General features: G+C 48.6%; 1 protein-coding gene across 1 annotated transcript in view; it reads left to right on the top strand.

The window, feature by feature from the left end:
- Window positions 1-15,833, top strand: part of LOC119320952 (ubiquitin-60S ribosomal protein L40-like) — a 23,497-nt gene extending 7,664 nt beyond the window's left edge. The window contains exons 2-6 of the mRNA XM_037594847.1: window positions 5,937-6,024; window positions 6,112-6,297; window positions 14,546-14,561; window positions 15,271-15,337; window positions 15,798-15,833. Coding sequence (XP_037450744.1) covers window positions 5,937-6,024; window positions 6,112-6,297; window positions 14,546-14,561; window positions 15,271-15,337; window positions 15,798-15,833 — 393 coding nt within the window. The remainder of the gene's footprint in view (window positions 1-5,936; window positions 6,025-6,111; window positions 6,298-14,545; window positions 14,562-15,270; window positions 15,338-15,797) is intronic.
- Window positions 15,834-17,386: the final 1,553 nt, after the last annotated feature.

Here is a 17,386-nt window from a genome sequence, read left to right as displayed (position 1 = left end):
GGGGGGCATTGGTCCCGGTTGGTGCCACGAACCGGGACCAATGCCCCCTTTAGTCCCGGTTGGTGCCACCAACCGGGACCAAAGGCCTTGTGCTGCGCCGCGCCCAAAAGTTTAGTCCCACCTCGCTAGTTGAGAGAGCTCGAAAGTGGTTTATAAGCGCTGCTGGGCCCACCCTCTCGAGCTCCTCTCAACTGCAGGCTTTCGGGCCTAATCTATCACTAGCTATGTGCCTGTGTGCCTACTTGGCCTCCTGCGGGCCTGAATCCCGGCACATGTAGGGTTTCTAGTCGTATTCAGGCCGTGGGGGTCTAGTAGGCGGCACTATTTTTTTCCAGTTTTTTCGTTTTGTTTTCTGCATTATTATTTATTTTTGTAGTTTTTTGCTTTATTTTTTAATTCTTTTTGCTTTTAGTTTTAGAAAAATTATAAACTTTCTGTTAGTGCCATTAGTTTTCCAATTTGAAAACATTATTTTGTTTTCTTTGTTGCTTTATTTATTTTATTTTGTTTCTACTTACAACAAAATACTTATTGTTGCTATTTTTATTTTTTTCAAGTTTTTTTTTGTTTTCTGCATTATTTATTTTCTTTTGGTTTTTTTCTTTATTTTTTAATTCTTTTTGCTTTTAGGTCAGCAAAATTATAAACCTTTTGTTTGTGCCATTAGTTTTCAAATTTGAATTCTTTGAAATTTGTGTGAATGACAAGTTTGTGAGCTCAGCAAGGCGTGTAGAGGGACGGGCTTATAAACAGGTGTGAGCGCCCTTCGGTTGGCGAGGTTTTCAAATTCATAGTTTTCAAATGAACTCTGGAAAAGTTGGCATAGCATGTGCATGTACAAAACGGACAATGGTATCATACTCGTCAGTTACAAACTTGGCATGGTATCATCATAATAGTTGCGGGAGAAAGTCTTCACTTTTTCTTCGCTTGTGTCGTTTGCTTATTGCGCCGTAACCATGGATAATCTTCATCATTTATCAGGATGCTTGGGTCAGCCTTGACTTTGAAGGGGGGAATTTCATAAAACTTTTCATACTCTTCAGACATGTCTGTCTTGCCCTCCACTCCCAGGATGTCCCTTTTTCCTGAAAGAACTATGTGGCGCTTTGGCTCATTGTATGATGTATTCGCTTCCTTATCTTTTCTTTTCCTCGGTCTGGTAGACATGTCCTTCACATAGATAACCTGTGCCACATCATTGGCTAGGACGAACGGTTCATCAGTGTACCCAAGATTTTTCAGATCCACTGTTGTCATTCCGTACTGTGGGTCTACCTGTACCCCGCCTCCTGACAGATTGACCCACTTGCACTTAAACAAAAGGACCTTAAAATCTACTCCGTAGTAAAGTTCCCATATGTCTACTATGTAACCATAATATGTGTCATTTCCCTTGTCGGTTGCTGCATCAAAGCGGACACCGCTGTTTTGGTTGGTGCTCTTTTCATCTTGGTCAATCGTATAAAATGTATTCCCATTTATCTCGTATCCTTTACAAATCATTACAGTCGAAGATGGTCCCCTGGACAACAAGTACAGCTCATCACAAACAGTGTTGTCACCTCTGAGACGTGTTTCCAACCAACTGCTGAAAGTCCTGATGTGTTCACATGTAATCCAGTCGTCGCACTGCTCCGGGTGTTTGGAGCGCAGACTGTTCTTGTGTTCATCGACATACGGGGTCATCAAGGTAGAGTTCTGTAGAACTGTGTAGTGTGCTTGAGACCAAGAATATCCGTCCCTGCATATTATTGAGTCCCTTTCAAGCGTGCCTTTTCCAGTCAGTCTCCCCTCATACCGCGATTTAGGGAGACCTATCTTCTTAAGGCCAGGAATGAAGTCAACACAAAACCCGATGACATCCTCTGTTTGATGGCCCATGGAGATGCTTCCTTCTGGCCTAGCGCGATTACGAACATATTTCTTTAGGACTCCCATGAACCTCTCAAAGGGGTACATATTGTGTAGAAATACGGGCCCTAGAATGACAATCTCGTCAACTAGATGAACTAGGACGTGCGTCATGATATTGAAGAAGGATGGTGGGAACACCAGCTCGAAACTGACAAGACATTGCGCCACATCACTCCTTAGCGTTGGTACGATTTCTGGATCGATCACCTTCTGAGATATTGCATTGAGGAATGCACATAGCTTCATAATGGCTAATCGGACGTTTTCCGATAGAAGCCCCCTCAATGCAACCGGAAGCAGTTGCGTCATAATCACGTGGCAGTCATGAGACTTTAGGTTTTGGAACTTTTTCTCTGGCATATTTATTATTCCCTTTATATTCGACGAGAAGCCAGTCGGGACCTTCATACTGAGTAGGCATTGAAAGAATATTTCTTTCTCTTCTTTCGTAAGAGCGTAGCTGGCAGGACCTTCATACTGCTTCGGAGGCATGCCCTCTTTTTCGTGCAAGCATTGCAGGTCCTCTCGTGCCTCAGGTGTATCTTTTGTCTTCCCATACACGCCCAAGAAGCCTAGCTGGTTCATGCAAAGGTTCTTCGTCACGTGCATCACGTCGATCGAAGAGCGGACCTCTAGGTCTTTCCAGTAGGGTAGGTCCCAAAATATAGATTTCTTCTTCCACATGGTTGCATGATTCTCAGCGTCATTCGGAACACCTAGTCCGCCGGGACCCTTTCCAAAGATTACGTGTAAATCATTGACCATAGCAAGTACGTGATCACTGGTACGCATGGCGGGCTTCTTCCGGTGATCTTCCTCGCCTTTGAAATGCTTGCCTTTCTTTCGACATTGATGGTTGGTCGGAAGAAATCGACGATGGCCCAGGTACACATTCTTCCTGCAGCTTCCCAGGTATATACTATCGGTGTCAAGTAAACAGTGCGTGCATGCGTGGTATCCCTTGTTTGTCTGTCCTGAAAGGTTACTGAGAGCGGGCCAATCGTTGATGGTCACGAACAGCAACGCCTTTAGATCAAGTTCCTCCTTTTTGTGCTCATCCCACGTACGTACACCGTTTCCATTCCACAGCTGTAGAAGTTCTTCAACTAATGGCCTTAGGTACACATCAATGTCGTTGCCGGGTTGCTTAGGGTCTTGGATGAGAACTGGCATCATAATGAACTCCCGCTTCATGCACATCCAAGGAGGAAGGTTATACATACATAGAGTCACGGGCCAAGTGCTGTGATTGCTGCTCTGCTCCCCGAAAGGATTAATGCCATCCGCGCTTAAAGCAAACCATACGTTCCTTGGGTCCTTTGCAAACTCATCCCAGTACTTTCTCTCGATTTTTCTCCACTGCGACCCGTCAGCGGGTGCTCTCAACTTCCCCTCTTTCTTACGGTCCTCACTGTGCCATCGCATCAACTTGGCATGCTCTCCGTTTCTGAACAGACGTTTCAACCGTGGTATTATAGGAGCTTACCACATCACCTTCGCAGGAACCCTCTTCCTGGGAGGCTCGCCGTCAACATCACCAGGGTCATCTCGTCTGATCTTATACCGCAATGCACCGCATATCGGGCATGCGTTCAGATCCTTGTAGGCACCGCAGTAGAGGATGCAGTCATTAGGGCATGCATGTATCTTCTCCACCTCCAATCCTTGAGGGCATATGACCTTCTTTGTTGCGTATATACTATCGGGCAATTCGTTATCCTTTGGAATCTCCTTCTTCATTATTTTCAGTAGCTTCTCAAATCCTTTATCAGGCACATCATTCTCTGCCTTCCACTGCAGCAATTTGAGTATGATACCGAGCTTTGTGTTGCCATCTTCGCAATTGGGGTACAACCCTTTTTTGTGATCCTCTAACATGCGATCGAACTTCAGCTTCTCCTTTTGACTTTCGCATTGTGTGCTTGCATTGACAATGACCCGGCGGAGATCATCATCATCGGGCACATCGTATGGTTCCTCTTGATCTTCAGCAGCTTCGCCCGTTGCAGCACCATCGTCCATATCGTCTGGTGCATCTTGATGTTCAGTAGCATCACCATATTCAGGGGGCACATAGTTGTCATCGTACTCTTCTTCCTCGCCGTCTTCCATCAAAACCCCTATTTCTCCGTGCCTCGTCCAAACATTATAGTGTGGCATGAAACCCTTGTAAAGCAGGTGGGTGTGAAGGATTTTCCGGTCAGAGTAAGACTTCGTATTCCCACATATAGGGCATGGACAACACATAAAACCATTCTGCTTGTTTGCCTCAGCCATTTCGAGAAAATCATGCATGCCCTTAATGTACTCGGAGGTGTGTCTGTCACCGTACATCCATTGCCGGTTCATCTGCATGCATTATATATAATTGAGTGTGTCAAAAATCATTACAGAACATCATGAATAGATAATTAAGTGACCAAATTAATAGAAGTTCATCATCACATAAAAACCAAAGTACATACATAGTTCTCATCTAACAACATAAAGCTCTGCAGAGCATCTAAATTAATTAAACCATACATTAAAACTATGTAAAACATTTCAATGTGAAAACAAATGCGATCATAATCGCAACCAAGGTAACAACTGATCCAACGGCATAATGATACCAAGCCTCGATATGAATGGCATATTTTCTAATCTTTCTCATCTTCAAGCGCATTGCATCCATCTTGATCTTGTGATCATCGACGACATCCGCAACATGCAACTCCAATATCATCTTCTCCTCCTCAAGTTTTTTTTATTTTTTCCTTCAAGAAATTGTTTTCTTCTTTAACTAAATTTAACCTCTCGACAATAGGGTCGGTTGGAATTTCCGGTTCAACAACCTCCTAGATAAATAAAATCTATGTCACGTTGGTCAGCATAATTTTCATACACAATAAATGAACCAATAGTTATGAAAAGATAATATATACCACATCCGAATCATAGATAGGATGAGGGCCGACGGGGGCGGATACCAAAACCATCGCACTATATAAGATGCAATAATAAAAGTAAGAAAATAATACAAGTATCTATCTAAACATACAAGTAAGAATATTTTTTCTTTCAGAAAGAAGATAAGAACAAGAGGCTCACCACGTTGGTGCCGGCGATGAGATCGGCGCGGGTGATCGACGGCGGTGAAGACGGGGACAGGGCGTGACGGACCACTAAACCTAGATAAATATTGAGGAAAATGGAGCTTGACGGTCGAGCTTGGAGAGGAGAAACCTTAAGTAGTGTGGCTCGGGCATTTCATCGAACACCTTGTGTGCATAGGAGGTGAGCTAGAGCACCACCAAGCCATCTCCCCCTCGGCCAGAAAAAACAGAGCAGTGTGCTCTGCTCTTGCGCGAGGGGCTATATATAGGCACCACCATTGGTCCCGGTTGGTGGCATCAACCGGGGCTAAAGGGAAGCCTTTGGTCCCGATTCATACCACCAACCGGGACCAATAGTGGTGGGCCAGGAGCCAGGCCCATTGGTCCCGGTTCGTCCCACCAACCGGGACGAAAAGGTCCGGACAAACCGGGACCAATGCCCCACGTTGCCCGGCCGGCCCCCTGGGCTCACGAACCGGGGCAAATAGCTCCATTGGTCCCGGTTCTGGATTGAACCGGGACTAATGGGCAGAACTGGCCTGGGCCATTGCCCCCTTTTCTACTAGTGCTCGCCTGGCCGTGGCGCCGCCGGAGCTTCTCCTTGGCACGCCTGCATAAGCTGGCTCTTCCTGGTCGTGGAGCCGCTTACAGACACGACCATAGCCTGTTTGCTGGAATGCCCATGAGAAAAATGGGAAAGAAAAAAGTGAAAAAGATAAGCACTCAAGTCATTGACAGGTGGACCTCATCCAACTCAGCAAAATTGTCCACACAAGAATGCCACGTCAGCCCAACAGATGGGGCCTACATGTCGGTTTCACTGTTTTCGCGAGCAAATCCAACAATCAATGCTCCACGTTATTGGTTAGGCATAGAGTTGATGGTTTCTTGTGCCCTAACTCAAATGTGATACTAAGTTGTCAGCCTAGCCCCGACGGTGAAGACCACCACCTGGAGGTCGAGAGCAGCGACACCGTCGACGATGTCAAGTCCAAGATCAAAGACGAGGAAGGTATACCGTGCGTCGTCCATGCCCAACGCCACGGCTTGGTTTTCTTTTTTAATTAATTACCCGGTGTCGCACCGTCGATCGTCTTAGGAATCTCGTCGGACAGGCAGCGTCTCGTCTACGCTGGGAAGCAGCTGCCGGACGGACGCACCCTGGCCGACTACGGTGTCCAGAAGGAGTCTACGATCCACCTCGTGGTACGCCTCGGCAGAGGCTGGTGCTTCTACAAATACGAACTTGGCCTCAGAGTCCTTGCCGAAAAGTACAACGCCATACGTATTATTTTTCTTTCAAAAACGGATAATCCATACACATAGTCATTTTATTAAAAAAATGGATTTGCTAAAACATTTCTAGATGTGTCATAAGTATTGCATATCTAAATCCTATGCCGTTAATTTTAGGCGGAGATTCGTACGGATACTTCATTTTCCTTTTTTTTTCTTGCTTGAGTCACTTTCAATGTGCAATAATTAGGACACATCTAGATGTGCCTTAAACAAAATAAGTCTCAGTCATCGGGTCGCAAAAGTTCTCGAAATAGGCTTTTTTAGAGAAAAGGCCATAGCCCAACTTTATAAATAAAGCCACACGGCAGCGTCACATAACCGAACAAAAACAAAGCCAACTAGCGAAACATCGCAGTATAGTACACCGAGCAAAAGATTTGGACCAGCAAACGAAGAGGGGATACAGGCAACCTGCCATACACGGCGCGCAGGCCGGAAGGGAGAAGATAGAACCAAACTACGCAATCAGCGCCACCCTGATTAGACGAAGGGGTCCAGCCCGGAGATGTGGGATGCCGAAGCCCGAATTTTGGCGATGAGCAAGTCCAGGGCATCCCGATCTTCATCCTTAGTCAATGATCTCCACTGCTGCAATAGTATACATGATTTGAAAAGAACGTCAGCAGGCTTAGACGGGAAAATATGTTCAATAGTAAATTTGTTCCTAATAGTCCAAAGAGCCCAGCATAAGGCTCCCAGGCTGACCCAGCACACCCTCTTGGTAACCCCAACCAAAACTTTGGCTAAGTTTCGAAGATCGGAGAATGAGGAAGGATTCCAAGAAACCTGTAGCCAAGATCTGACACAACTCCAAACCAACTTAGCCAGCACGCATTGAAAAAAATGTGATCCAAGTTCTCCAAGGCACCACAAAGATGACAGAACTCCGAGCCTGGCCCATTGCACCTTTTAATCTAGTCAGCCGCCGGGAGGCGGCCACGAAAGGCTTGCCACAGAAAAATTTTAATCTTAGGAGGGACTTTGGACTTCCAGACACAAGAAAATCTGCTCGAAAGGGTACCACCGATAAGCCTAGAGTACAACGACTTAACCGAAAATCTGTCAAAGGCCGAATGAGGCCAAACCACAGCGTCAGACGTCTCCGAGAGCACGGGGAAGAGGGCAGAGAGACTTTGCCAGTCTTCCAACTCTTCAGGAGACAGGGACCGATGAAAAGCCAGATCCCAGTTATTAGCCGCCACCTCCGCGATGGAGATATCAGGTTTAGGGCAATAAGAAAACAAAACCGGAAAACTAACAGCTAGGGGGGCATCCCCGGTCCACCAGTCCAACCAGAAGCGGACCGCCGTCCCATTACCAACGGTAAATTTAACATGTTCCAGGAAGGTAGGCCTGACTTTGACAAGGGATTTCCAGAACTGAGATCCGCGATGAGCGGTGGCAAACATCGGGCTAGAGTGTGGGAAGTATTTAGCCTTAAGAATCGAAAACCAAAGGGAATCGGCCCCACTAGTCATAATTTTCCACCACCACTTAATAAGCAAACATATGTTCATCACCTGAGTATTAATAATGCCTAACCCCCCAAGGTTTCTAGGCTTACACATATATTGCCACTAGACCAGCCTATATTTCCGTTTATTATCCGCGGAATTCCAATAAAAGGCTCCCCTATGTTTGTCGAAGCCAGCATGCACGCCAGCCGAAAGAAGATAGAAGCCCATAAGAAACATAGGGAGAGAGGATAAGCAGGAGTTAATTAGAGCAACTTTGCCAGCATTGGTATTGTATCTCCCCCTCCAGGGGAGCACCGTGTTTCCCACTTTAGCGACCGCCGGAGCAAAGTCCTTAGCATGGAGCAAGACAGGAGAAATAGGGAGGCCTAGATATTTAAAGGGGAAGGAACCCAAGGAGCAGTTAAGAAGCCTGGCCAGCCGCAAGGCTTCCGCATCATCAACACCCGTCACTAGGACCTCACTTTTAGATAAATTAATCTTAAGACCCGATACAGCTTCGAAACAAAGCAGGATGAATTTAAGGTTGGCAATACATGTGTCGTCCAGCTCCACCAAGATAATTGTGTCATCAGCATATTGCAAGTGGGATACCCCCTCCGGTAGAAGATGGGAGACCACTGGAGAGATGTGACCACAACGGGCCGCCCTAGTGAGCATGCACGAAAAGGCATCGGCCACAAAATTAAAAAGAACAGGGGAGGCAGGATCCCCTTGGCGGAGGCCCCTGCCATTGGCGAAGAAGTTGCTAATGAACCCATTTACAGAAACGACAGTATGACCACCCGAGACCAACTGCATGACACGATGAACATAAGCTCCGTCGAAGCCTTTTGCAAGCAAGACCTGTTTGAGGAAGGTCCAGCTAACCGAGTCATAAGCTTTCTCAAAATCTAACTTAAGGATAATCGCTTTAGATCTCCGAGAGTGAAGGTCATGAACAATCTCGTGCTAAGATAAGATACCATCTAGAATGAAATGACCTTTGATGAAAGCAGATGGAAGGGGCAAATAACTATATGCGCAACCGGCGACAATCGATTCGCAAAACCCTTAGCCGGAAATTTGGCGAAGTTATTAATCAAAGCAATAGGACGGAATTGAGAGATTAAATCGGCACCCTTAACCTTGGGGATCAGGGAGATCACAGCGTAATTCAGGCGGGCGATATCGACAGTACCAAGACAAAACCCTGGATGACTTTACAAACCAGCTGTTTCAACTGAGGCCAGAATTTCCGAAAGAAAGGAATAGAGAAGCTGTCTGGCCCAGAGGCAGCATTAGGGTTAGAGGAATTAACTACATCCCAGATTTCCTGATCAGACAGAGGGATCATCAAGGAGGCATTCTCCGCGGGCGAGATTTTAAGTCCTATGTTCCAAAGGGAAGGGGAGATGGAGAGGCCCGATTGAGGCTTAGCCCCCAATAGCGAAGAGAAGAAGTCCACCACATGAGCCATAATAGCGGACTGATCCGAAGATCGCACACCATTAATCATCAGGCTGTTGATACCACAGCGCCTTCTCCTACCGTTCGCGATCGCAAAGAAATAGGCCGTGGGGGAGTCACCTTTTAGAGTCCAGTTGAGAGTGCCCCGTTGGCGCCAATAAACCTCAGCCTGGTGGTGCAACTGCATTAAGGCGGCCTCAAGGTTATATCGCACCGCCCATCCATCATCAGAAAGCCCAATAGAGTCGGCCGCGTGATCAAGAGACGAAATCTGATCCTTAAGGAATGACTTGGTACGACGATCCTCCGCCGCACGGTTACAAGACCAGCCTCTATGGAATTTACGAAGGTTGTAGGAGCACGAGTGCCAATCATCTAGAGGCCCAAAAGAGCGAGAGTTGGAGGAAAGAAGGAGGGATATCTTCGAGGCCACCATCTCGATAAAACCATCAACAGACAGCCAAGTGGCATCAAATTGAAATCTAGCCGGAGGCCTAAGGCTGATAGAGCCATCGTAAAGAATTAAGGGGGTATGGTCAGATCCAACTATGCATTTGGTGCCGAGGAAGGCCCTAGGGAACATGGAATCCCACCTGGGACAAATGAAGACTCTATCGAGCATAGATCTAATAGGGTTAGCTAGATGATTGGACCAGCTATAGCGGGCACCGCCCCGGGGAAGCTCACAAATAGCATTGACACTAATAAAGTCGTTAAAGGCATTAGCTAGAGGCCAGGAGAAGATATCGTTACTTTTATCAGAAGGACACCGCAGAAGATTAAAGTCTCCCCCGATAACTATCGGGAGATTGTAGGATTCGATCTTCACAGATAGCTCATTATGAAATAAAGGAGACAAAGAATGATCTGCAGGCCCATAAACGACGATAAACTCACAGAGAGTATTCAAAGCTTTATGACAAAGAACAGAACTAGCCCAAAAGATCCCATGATCAAATGCAACAAAGTCAAAAATATCTTTATTAGAGCCTATCAAGATCCCACCAAAGTGACCCGAAGCAGGTAAAAAGTTCCAATTGAATCTGTCCATGCCCACGATAGCAGAGAGGTCATTAGGGAAAAAAGCTTCCTTAAAGGTTTCAACCAACCCCACAAAGTCAATAGAACTAGAGCGGATCAGATCTTTGAGTTGTTCGCGGCACCCCCTAGCACCGAACCCTATAATATTCCAGAATAATGCCCTCATTTATAAGATAAATTCTTGATGCGAAGACTCGACCTGCTACTAGCCACGCAGGATTTAACTCGTTTATTTGTGCCCCTCCTAGACAAGTTGGATTGGGGCTGGCCACAACCAGCACCCGCTTCCTCACCCTGACGACTACTAGAAGCCCCAACCTGAGAAGCAACGGCCTCTTTGGCTTTAGCTATGGCCGCCTGAGCCATCTCGTTAGCCCGAATGATAGCAAGAAGAGAACTAGGAGACCCAACCGAAGTATCAACCACCACACCCACGTCCGACATAATATTTAAAAGATGATCATCCGAAAGAGTAAGGTAACACCAACCGAACCAGAGAAGAAACAGAAGTGGGGACGGGGGAAGTACCTGGGGGAGGGAGATCCTTCGCCGCAGCCCGCTTCTCAGCCCGCTCCATGATAGAGCCACCCGAATTCGCCACCCGCCTGCCTTTGCGAGCCGTGGACGCAGGAGACCGAATAGCATGCGACCGTGCAGCAGGAGAGGCCGGGAGAGGGCCCGAACGAGACATAGACCCCATGTCCTTGTCGAGACGACGACAAACCCCCGTCATGGATTGCTTCGAGCCCGACGAATTCCTGCTTTTAACCGAGAATTTGTGCACTGAGGATTTTTTCTTCCGGAGGGACTGGGATCCCACCACGTCGCAGGCAGGGGAGGCAGGAAGATCCTCAATTCCCGAGCGAGTGTGGGAGAGCGGTCGGGCCGGAAGGTTGGAGCAAGCACCAGACATGCGGGTAGCTGACATTGGCTGGTGCTTCATCGTATCATCACCAGCAGCAGAGACTATCGGGGCAGCAGAAGGGATCGCCACATCCTCGCGGGGCGCAACACCAGAGGGGGCTTGGGAATGAAACAGCTCACGTTCAGATTCAACCAAACCATCCCATTCAAATTGGGTGAAGCGAAGGTTAGATCCATTGCTCTGATTAGGGCCACCCATAGATCCGCCCCCTCCTTATCATGCTTGTCCGAAGGGCTAGAAGGGGGAGGAGGGGGAAGTGGAGCCTGAAAAGCAGCCGTCCCCTCCACCCGCACCCGAAGTCTGATACCATTGGGAGAGGGGAAGATATCAATCGAGCCATGCACACGTTCGGGATCCACACACCAAACCTTCATCCTTGCAGGGCCAACCTTGTTCAGAGAATCCTCATCCACCTCCATGGGCTTCCCAATCAAAACCCCAAAAGCCATGAGAAAGGCAGTTGAGCGAAGACCAGCAGGCAAATCATCAATCAGAACCCAAACTTGGGAGAGAGGACCAACTGCCGTACCATTGCAAGACGCCGCTTTGACAGAAACCACCAATTGGTTGAGGGGCAAAGTGAAACTCGTACACGAGGCAATCATCCGTAAACACTCTTTGGAGGGAAACACCACCGAAAACTCATAATCAGAAATCTGCACTACTTGCAAATCCCACCCAGCCTCATCCCATATGCGAAGCCCTTCCAGAAGAGTTTGGTGCAAAATCTTTTGATCCTTCACCGTGACAATCGCAGCATTGGACAGAGGGGGAGCCATCTCCAGGACAGGCAGGTCACTGTCAAAGGCGAAGAAGGCGCAACCAAGGAGGCCCGAGCTGAACTGAAGGACCAAGGGAGGCTTCTGCCTATTCATGCAGTTGACCATGAGGTGACCATCGGAGCGACAGATCAAGCAGAATGGAGGGTTGGAGCAGCGAGATTGGAAATGGCCAGGCCTGTGGCAGGCGAAGCAAGTGAGCGCAGAGGGGTTGCTTTGGGAAGTAGAGGAAGGACGGGATTGCGGAAGAGAGAAGGAGGGGGAAGGAGCCCATCACCCATTCCCGAAGAGGGAGGCGCCCCAGAGGCTGGGCCGGGCGGCCGACGCGCCGGCCCTGCGAAGGACCGGGGCGGCAGACGAGATCCAGTACCGACCACAGCCGGGCGAGGAGGAGGGGGGAAACGCGTCGGAGCAGACGAACCACGCCCCACGCCCGAAGCAGGCAAGGAAGCAGAGGAAGAAGAAACCCCACCGCCAGAGGCCGCCGCCGCCTCCCACGGGTCCAGCGCTGGAGAGTGGGAGGGGCCAGATCCAGATCCCTGCGGACCAGATCCAGGCACGCTCTCCCTCTCCGAGCGCTGCAACCACTCCGGACCCGAAGCCCAGGCTGCGCGGTCACGAGCCACCTGCTCGCGTGCCACCTGCTCCGCCTCCAGCTTGGAGCGGAGCGAAGCCTCGAGCTTCAGATCCACCGTGGAGGCAGGGGAGTCCTCACGACGGTGCTTGCTGCCCGAGACCGCCTTGCAGGAAGAGCCCCGCGACTTATCCATGGTGAGCACCACAGCGAAAGGAAGGAGAAGGGGTGGAGGAGGGCTAGATCTGATGAGGCGACGAATGGGGAGACGGTGACAACGCAGATCAGAAGAGGAAGCCGGAAACCCTGGCAGAGGGGGAGACGAGCCGCGGGGTATCCAGATATAGCCCGACCGAGCCGTGCCCACCTGGGCCCGATGCGCAAGATGGGCTAAAGGGGGATGGGGATCAGGATCCAGGCCGATGGGCCTAACTGGGCCGGAAGAGACAAGAGGTGGGAAATCAGCCACTGACGATAGAGGGGGAGGAGGGGTAGGCCGACTGGGCAGCAACGAAGCAAGAGGCCCAACAAGCCCACGCAGGGGATCGGCCCGCGGCCCGAAGGCCACCGAGGCGAATTCGAGATCTAGGGCACACGACGCCAGTGCCATCAGCGGCCCCGCCGTCGCCGCCGCCGGCGACGAGGCCGCTGAGGAGGAAGCGGGAGAGAGAGATGGGGGTCCTCCAAGCTCCCCATCAGGAGTAGAGCCCAAGATACCAGGACCAGGAGAAGCAACGGCAAACTTACCGGACTTGCGCCGCCAGCGAGAAACCCGGATCCAGCCATCAACCGACGAAGCCGCCTCCACCGACCGATCTCGTCCACCAGGAGCAAACTTGCGGGAGCGGGGAGCGACGAGGGGCTGCGCCACCCCCCCAAGGCAGGGCGAAGGGCAGCGGGGGGAAGAGGCAGCTGACCGCGAATCTTCCTCATCGGACGCCAGGGCCCAGAAGCGAGATCCAAGCACAAGCAGCGGAGAAGGCGGAGGAGAGAGCACCACCGGCGAGGAGGCAGGAGAGGGGAGCGAGTGAGCACCGGCGAGAGGAGAGGAGGAAGGCCGGACCCCGGCCGGCGAGCAGGGGAGGGGGGTTGGGCGGCTAGGGCGAGAGGGGGGGGGGCAAGAGGGGAGGAAGGGGATCCATTCGAAATAGGCTTTCATCCCGCTTTATTAATAAAGCCACCATCGCGTCCATACAAGAGGTTTAAGTGCAGTAGAGTAAAATAGACAGCCGAGACATCATCACAGACAGATCCCAAAGAAAGCATAAAAAGAAGAGAAGAAACAAAGATCACCAAGTGGCTGTAGTATCAAAGCCTGCTGCGTGTCAAGTCAGCGTGCGCCCGCAGTCATAGCATCCATCATAAGACACAGGCGACCGCGATCACGTTGTCTCGATAGCTGATACCGAAATGCTTACAGCAAAACATGACAAAACCAGTCGGACGAAAAATTACATAGGTCATCCACATAATCGGGTACTAGCAGACCAGACAAACTAGTTGAACAGAACACATGCAGCCGTTTCCAAATGGCTGGACCCGAAGGCCATAAGCCCACACACGTCTACAGGCTGTAGTGATGATCACATACAGATTGATGCCATAGCTCTGTAGGTAACCTATAAATATTTTTGAAATAGATGATCGGTTAAAAACACAATTGTTCTGGCAATTTCAAATTGCACAATGAAGGACACAAACTCCCACACGGATTTGACCCTTCAGTGGTGAATACCACCGCCTAACCAATTACTTAACCAATTTGGTATACTTGTTGGTCATGATAAATTGAAAGTAGCATGAATCATGCACCAAATCAATGTAGCAAATGGACATGACATGAATAAATGATGATTGTTTTCTCTTAATCACAAAATGAACATTTTGTGCTACCCGGTCAATTATGTTTTGCAAAATTATCTTTTGTAAGAACTAACTCCCTCTGTAAGAATCACATGAAAACTTTGATTGTAGAACTTCTGTTTTTTTAGATGTGTTGTGCGAAAAGTAGACCCAAAATTTATAAAATCCTCATACATAGACTTCACAGGGAAGACACCATTGTTAGTCCACCTCCACTATAACGGTACAGACATCTTGATTAAATTGATCGACACCAACCTACTAACCAAACGGATCCACCTAGTTCATTTGTCACTGAGTAAGGCTCTGCTAAATTAACTATTCAATGGGCTAGCCCCAAGACAGCTGCCACCGTGGTCTCCTTCCTAACTATAATATTATAAAGGATCAAATATTGAAGAGCTAATGAAATGTCACGTAACCAAGTATCTCCCAAAAACTCATCAATTGGCCACCATGAACCTTAACGGAACCTCTCATGAAAAACAAAGACGACCTTCGCCAAGCCCTTCCTGGTCTGTAAGCCCCAATTATTTAGCTGTTCTCCACACAATTGCCTGCGTGTGTACATGATTACATGTGACTAGCATCGATCATTACATGTGATAAAAGTAGGCATTGTCTATCCCGGCACACCATTTCCTAATTGTTGTGTTTGTGTACATGGTTTAGCTCTTGACAAGGAAGTTGGTGATGTGTACCCTAAGAGATAAGTGTAGATGTGATGCAATGCAACTATGTAGGAGCGATTATCAACCTTTTTTCTTCTTCTAGAAGGAGGTTCCATCGTGGTGTTTGCGTATCATAGGGATGTGATTGTCCTAATTAGCGTTTTGTCACTATTCTCTTGCAGGTGCTATGCTCGGCTGCCTCTTAGAGCTACAAACTGCCGCAAGAAGAAGTGTGGCCACAGCAACCAGGTGAAACTTCATCCATTGTCCCTTTATGGAAGAAAGAAGAAGTCATGTTCTTTGCGACTTTGCCTCATAGATCTTGTTCAAATACGGTTCATTGCTGATGATATTCAGAAATACAATTATTATCTTTTGATTAAAAATAAAATTAATTCTTTCGTGATGCATGCTCTAGTCATAGTGTCGTATACAACATTGCACTCCATTTAACAGACTTTCCAACTCCCATGCTCTTTTTTTTATGTGCCGACCCTGATATTTTTTCCTTCTGGTATGCACTGTAGGGGCATATGTTCCATCCACACTAACACTCTCATGATAAAACATTTTCATATAAATAGGAACTTCTAGGTTTTGACAGTTACTAATGGATATTTATATTTATTTAGATACAATTGATGCGAATTCGCGAATAATCTATTCATTTTTCTTATCTGATGTATTGTGTGCAAACTATTATTTAGAGTTGAGGCCAAAGAAGAACAAGTACAGGAGGTTCTGAAGTGCCGTTTGTCAACGAATCAACTTCTCACTACTCATATAGTCATGTCATCTGAGATTCACAGTTCATGTCCTGTTTAATTACCTCGTTGTAACGTCCCGCTGGGTGTAAACCATGATTACATAATTAGTCTTTTTTTCGAGGGTACCCAAATTGCGTACCATAGCTTTATAGAAGGAGAGAAAATTAGTACATGACATCTACCACTCGCTGCGAACAACGAGCGTAGCACAACAGCACATCCGACTATCTTAGGACAGCCACACACGACAACACAACTACAACACGGAATAACCTGCCCAAAACCGAAACACCTCGCCGCGTCTTGATCGACACCAAACATCTCCAAAGAACAGCAACTCTAGCTTCCTTTGGATTCATCCGCGACGACCATACATAGCGCCGGAAAAGAGCAGTCAGGGCCACGACAAGCACCGGAGGAGCGCCAACAGGAAACTCAGTCTCCTCGCACGATGCTCCCAACAGAGAAACGGCGTCACAGACGCCGCCATCATGCCTCTCCAGAGGACCAAGGCTTTCGCCCAGAGACAACTGCCAACACCAAGCACGAGGGAGTTGGCGACACACTCGACGTCGCCTCCAGAGAGGGGAATGACACCCGCGGGTGCCATCAACGCCGGCCGGCAAAAACCGGACATGATTTTCATCTGTAATGTTGCACATCACCACTCTGACAAGGTACCGGGCAAAACCGTTCCTGAAGCCTCGCACCGCCTGTCGTGGTTCTAAGCCTGACAGTAGAGTGGGGGGTAGGTATGGAGAGGCAAGGTCCTAGCTATGGAGAAGTTGTAAGCACAAAGGATGTACGAGTTCAGGCCCTTCTCGGAAGAAGTAACAGCCCTACGTCTCGGAGCCCGGAGGCGGTCGAGTGGATTATGAGTGTACGGATTACAGGGTGCCGAACCCTTCTGCCTGTGGAGGGGGGTGGCTTATATAGAGTGCGCCAGGACCCCAGCCAGCCCACGTAGGAGAGGGTTTAAGGTGAGTTAAGTTTGGGGCGTTACTGGTAACGCCCCACATAAAGTGCCTTTACTATCATAAAGTCTACTTAATTACAGGCCGTTGCGGTGCAGAGTGCCTCTTGACCTCCTGGTGGTCGAGTGAGTCTTCGTGGTCGAGTCCTTCAGGCCAGTCGAGTGAACCCTCGTTGGTCGACTGGAAGGCGACCTCTTCTAGGGATGTCCTAGGGTAAGTTACTTGGAACAGGTCCATCACCCTACCCTAGGTACATAACCCCATCATTAGCCCCCGAATGGATTGAGGCTTCGAGTGAAGAAGGAGTTGACGTCGTTTCCGATTAACCTTTGCGCTTTAGTTGTGCGCTAATCTGGATCAAAGAATCTCTTCGTTGACAGGGAGCAATTTGTCTTCGGTCGACTCGATCCATTCTATTTTTGTGTCGAGTGACCTTTCGAGCTTCGACGATCTCCGAGCGACGGATCGCCGGAAACACCGCGTCTGACAGACTGATTTGTTGCTCGCGGATTCCGCGGGGCGCGAAATTTGGGAGCGCGCGCGAAGCGGGGCAGACC

Source organism: Triticum dicoccoides, chromosome 6B, assembly GCF_002162155.2.
Source record: "Triticum dicoccoides isolate Atlit2015 ecotype Zavitan chromosome 6B, WEW_v2.0, whole genome shotgun sequence".
NCBI lineage: Eukaryota > Viridiplantae > Streptophyta > Magnoliopsida > Poales > Poaceae > Triticum > Triticum dicoccoides.
The sequence above is the reverse complement of the archived record's forward strand: the minus strand, read 5'-3'. Positions and strand labels throughout refer to the sequence as shown.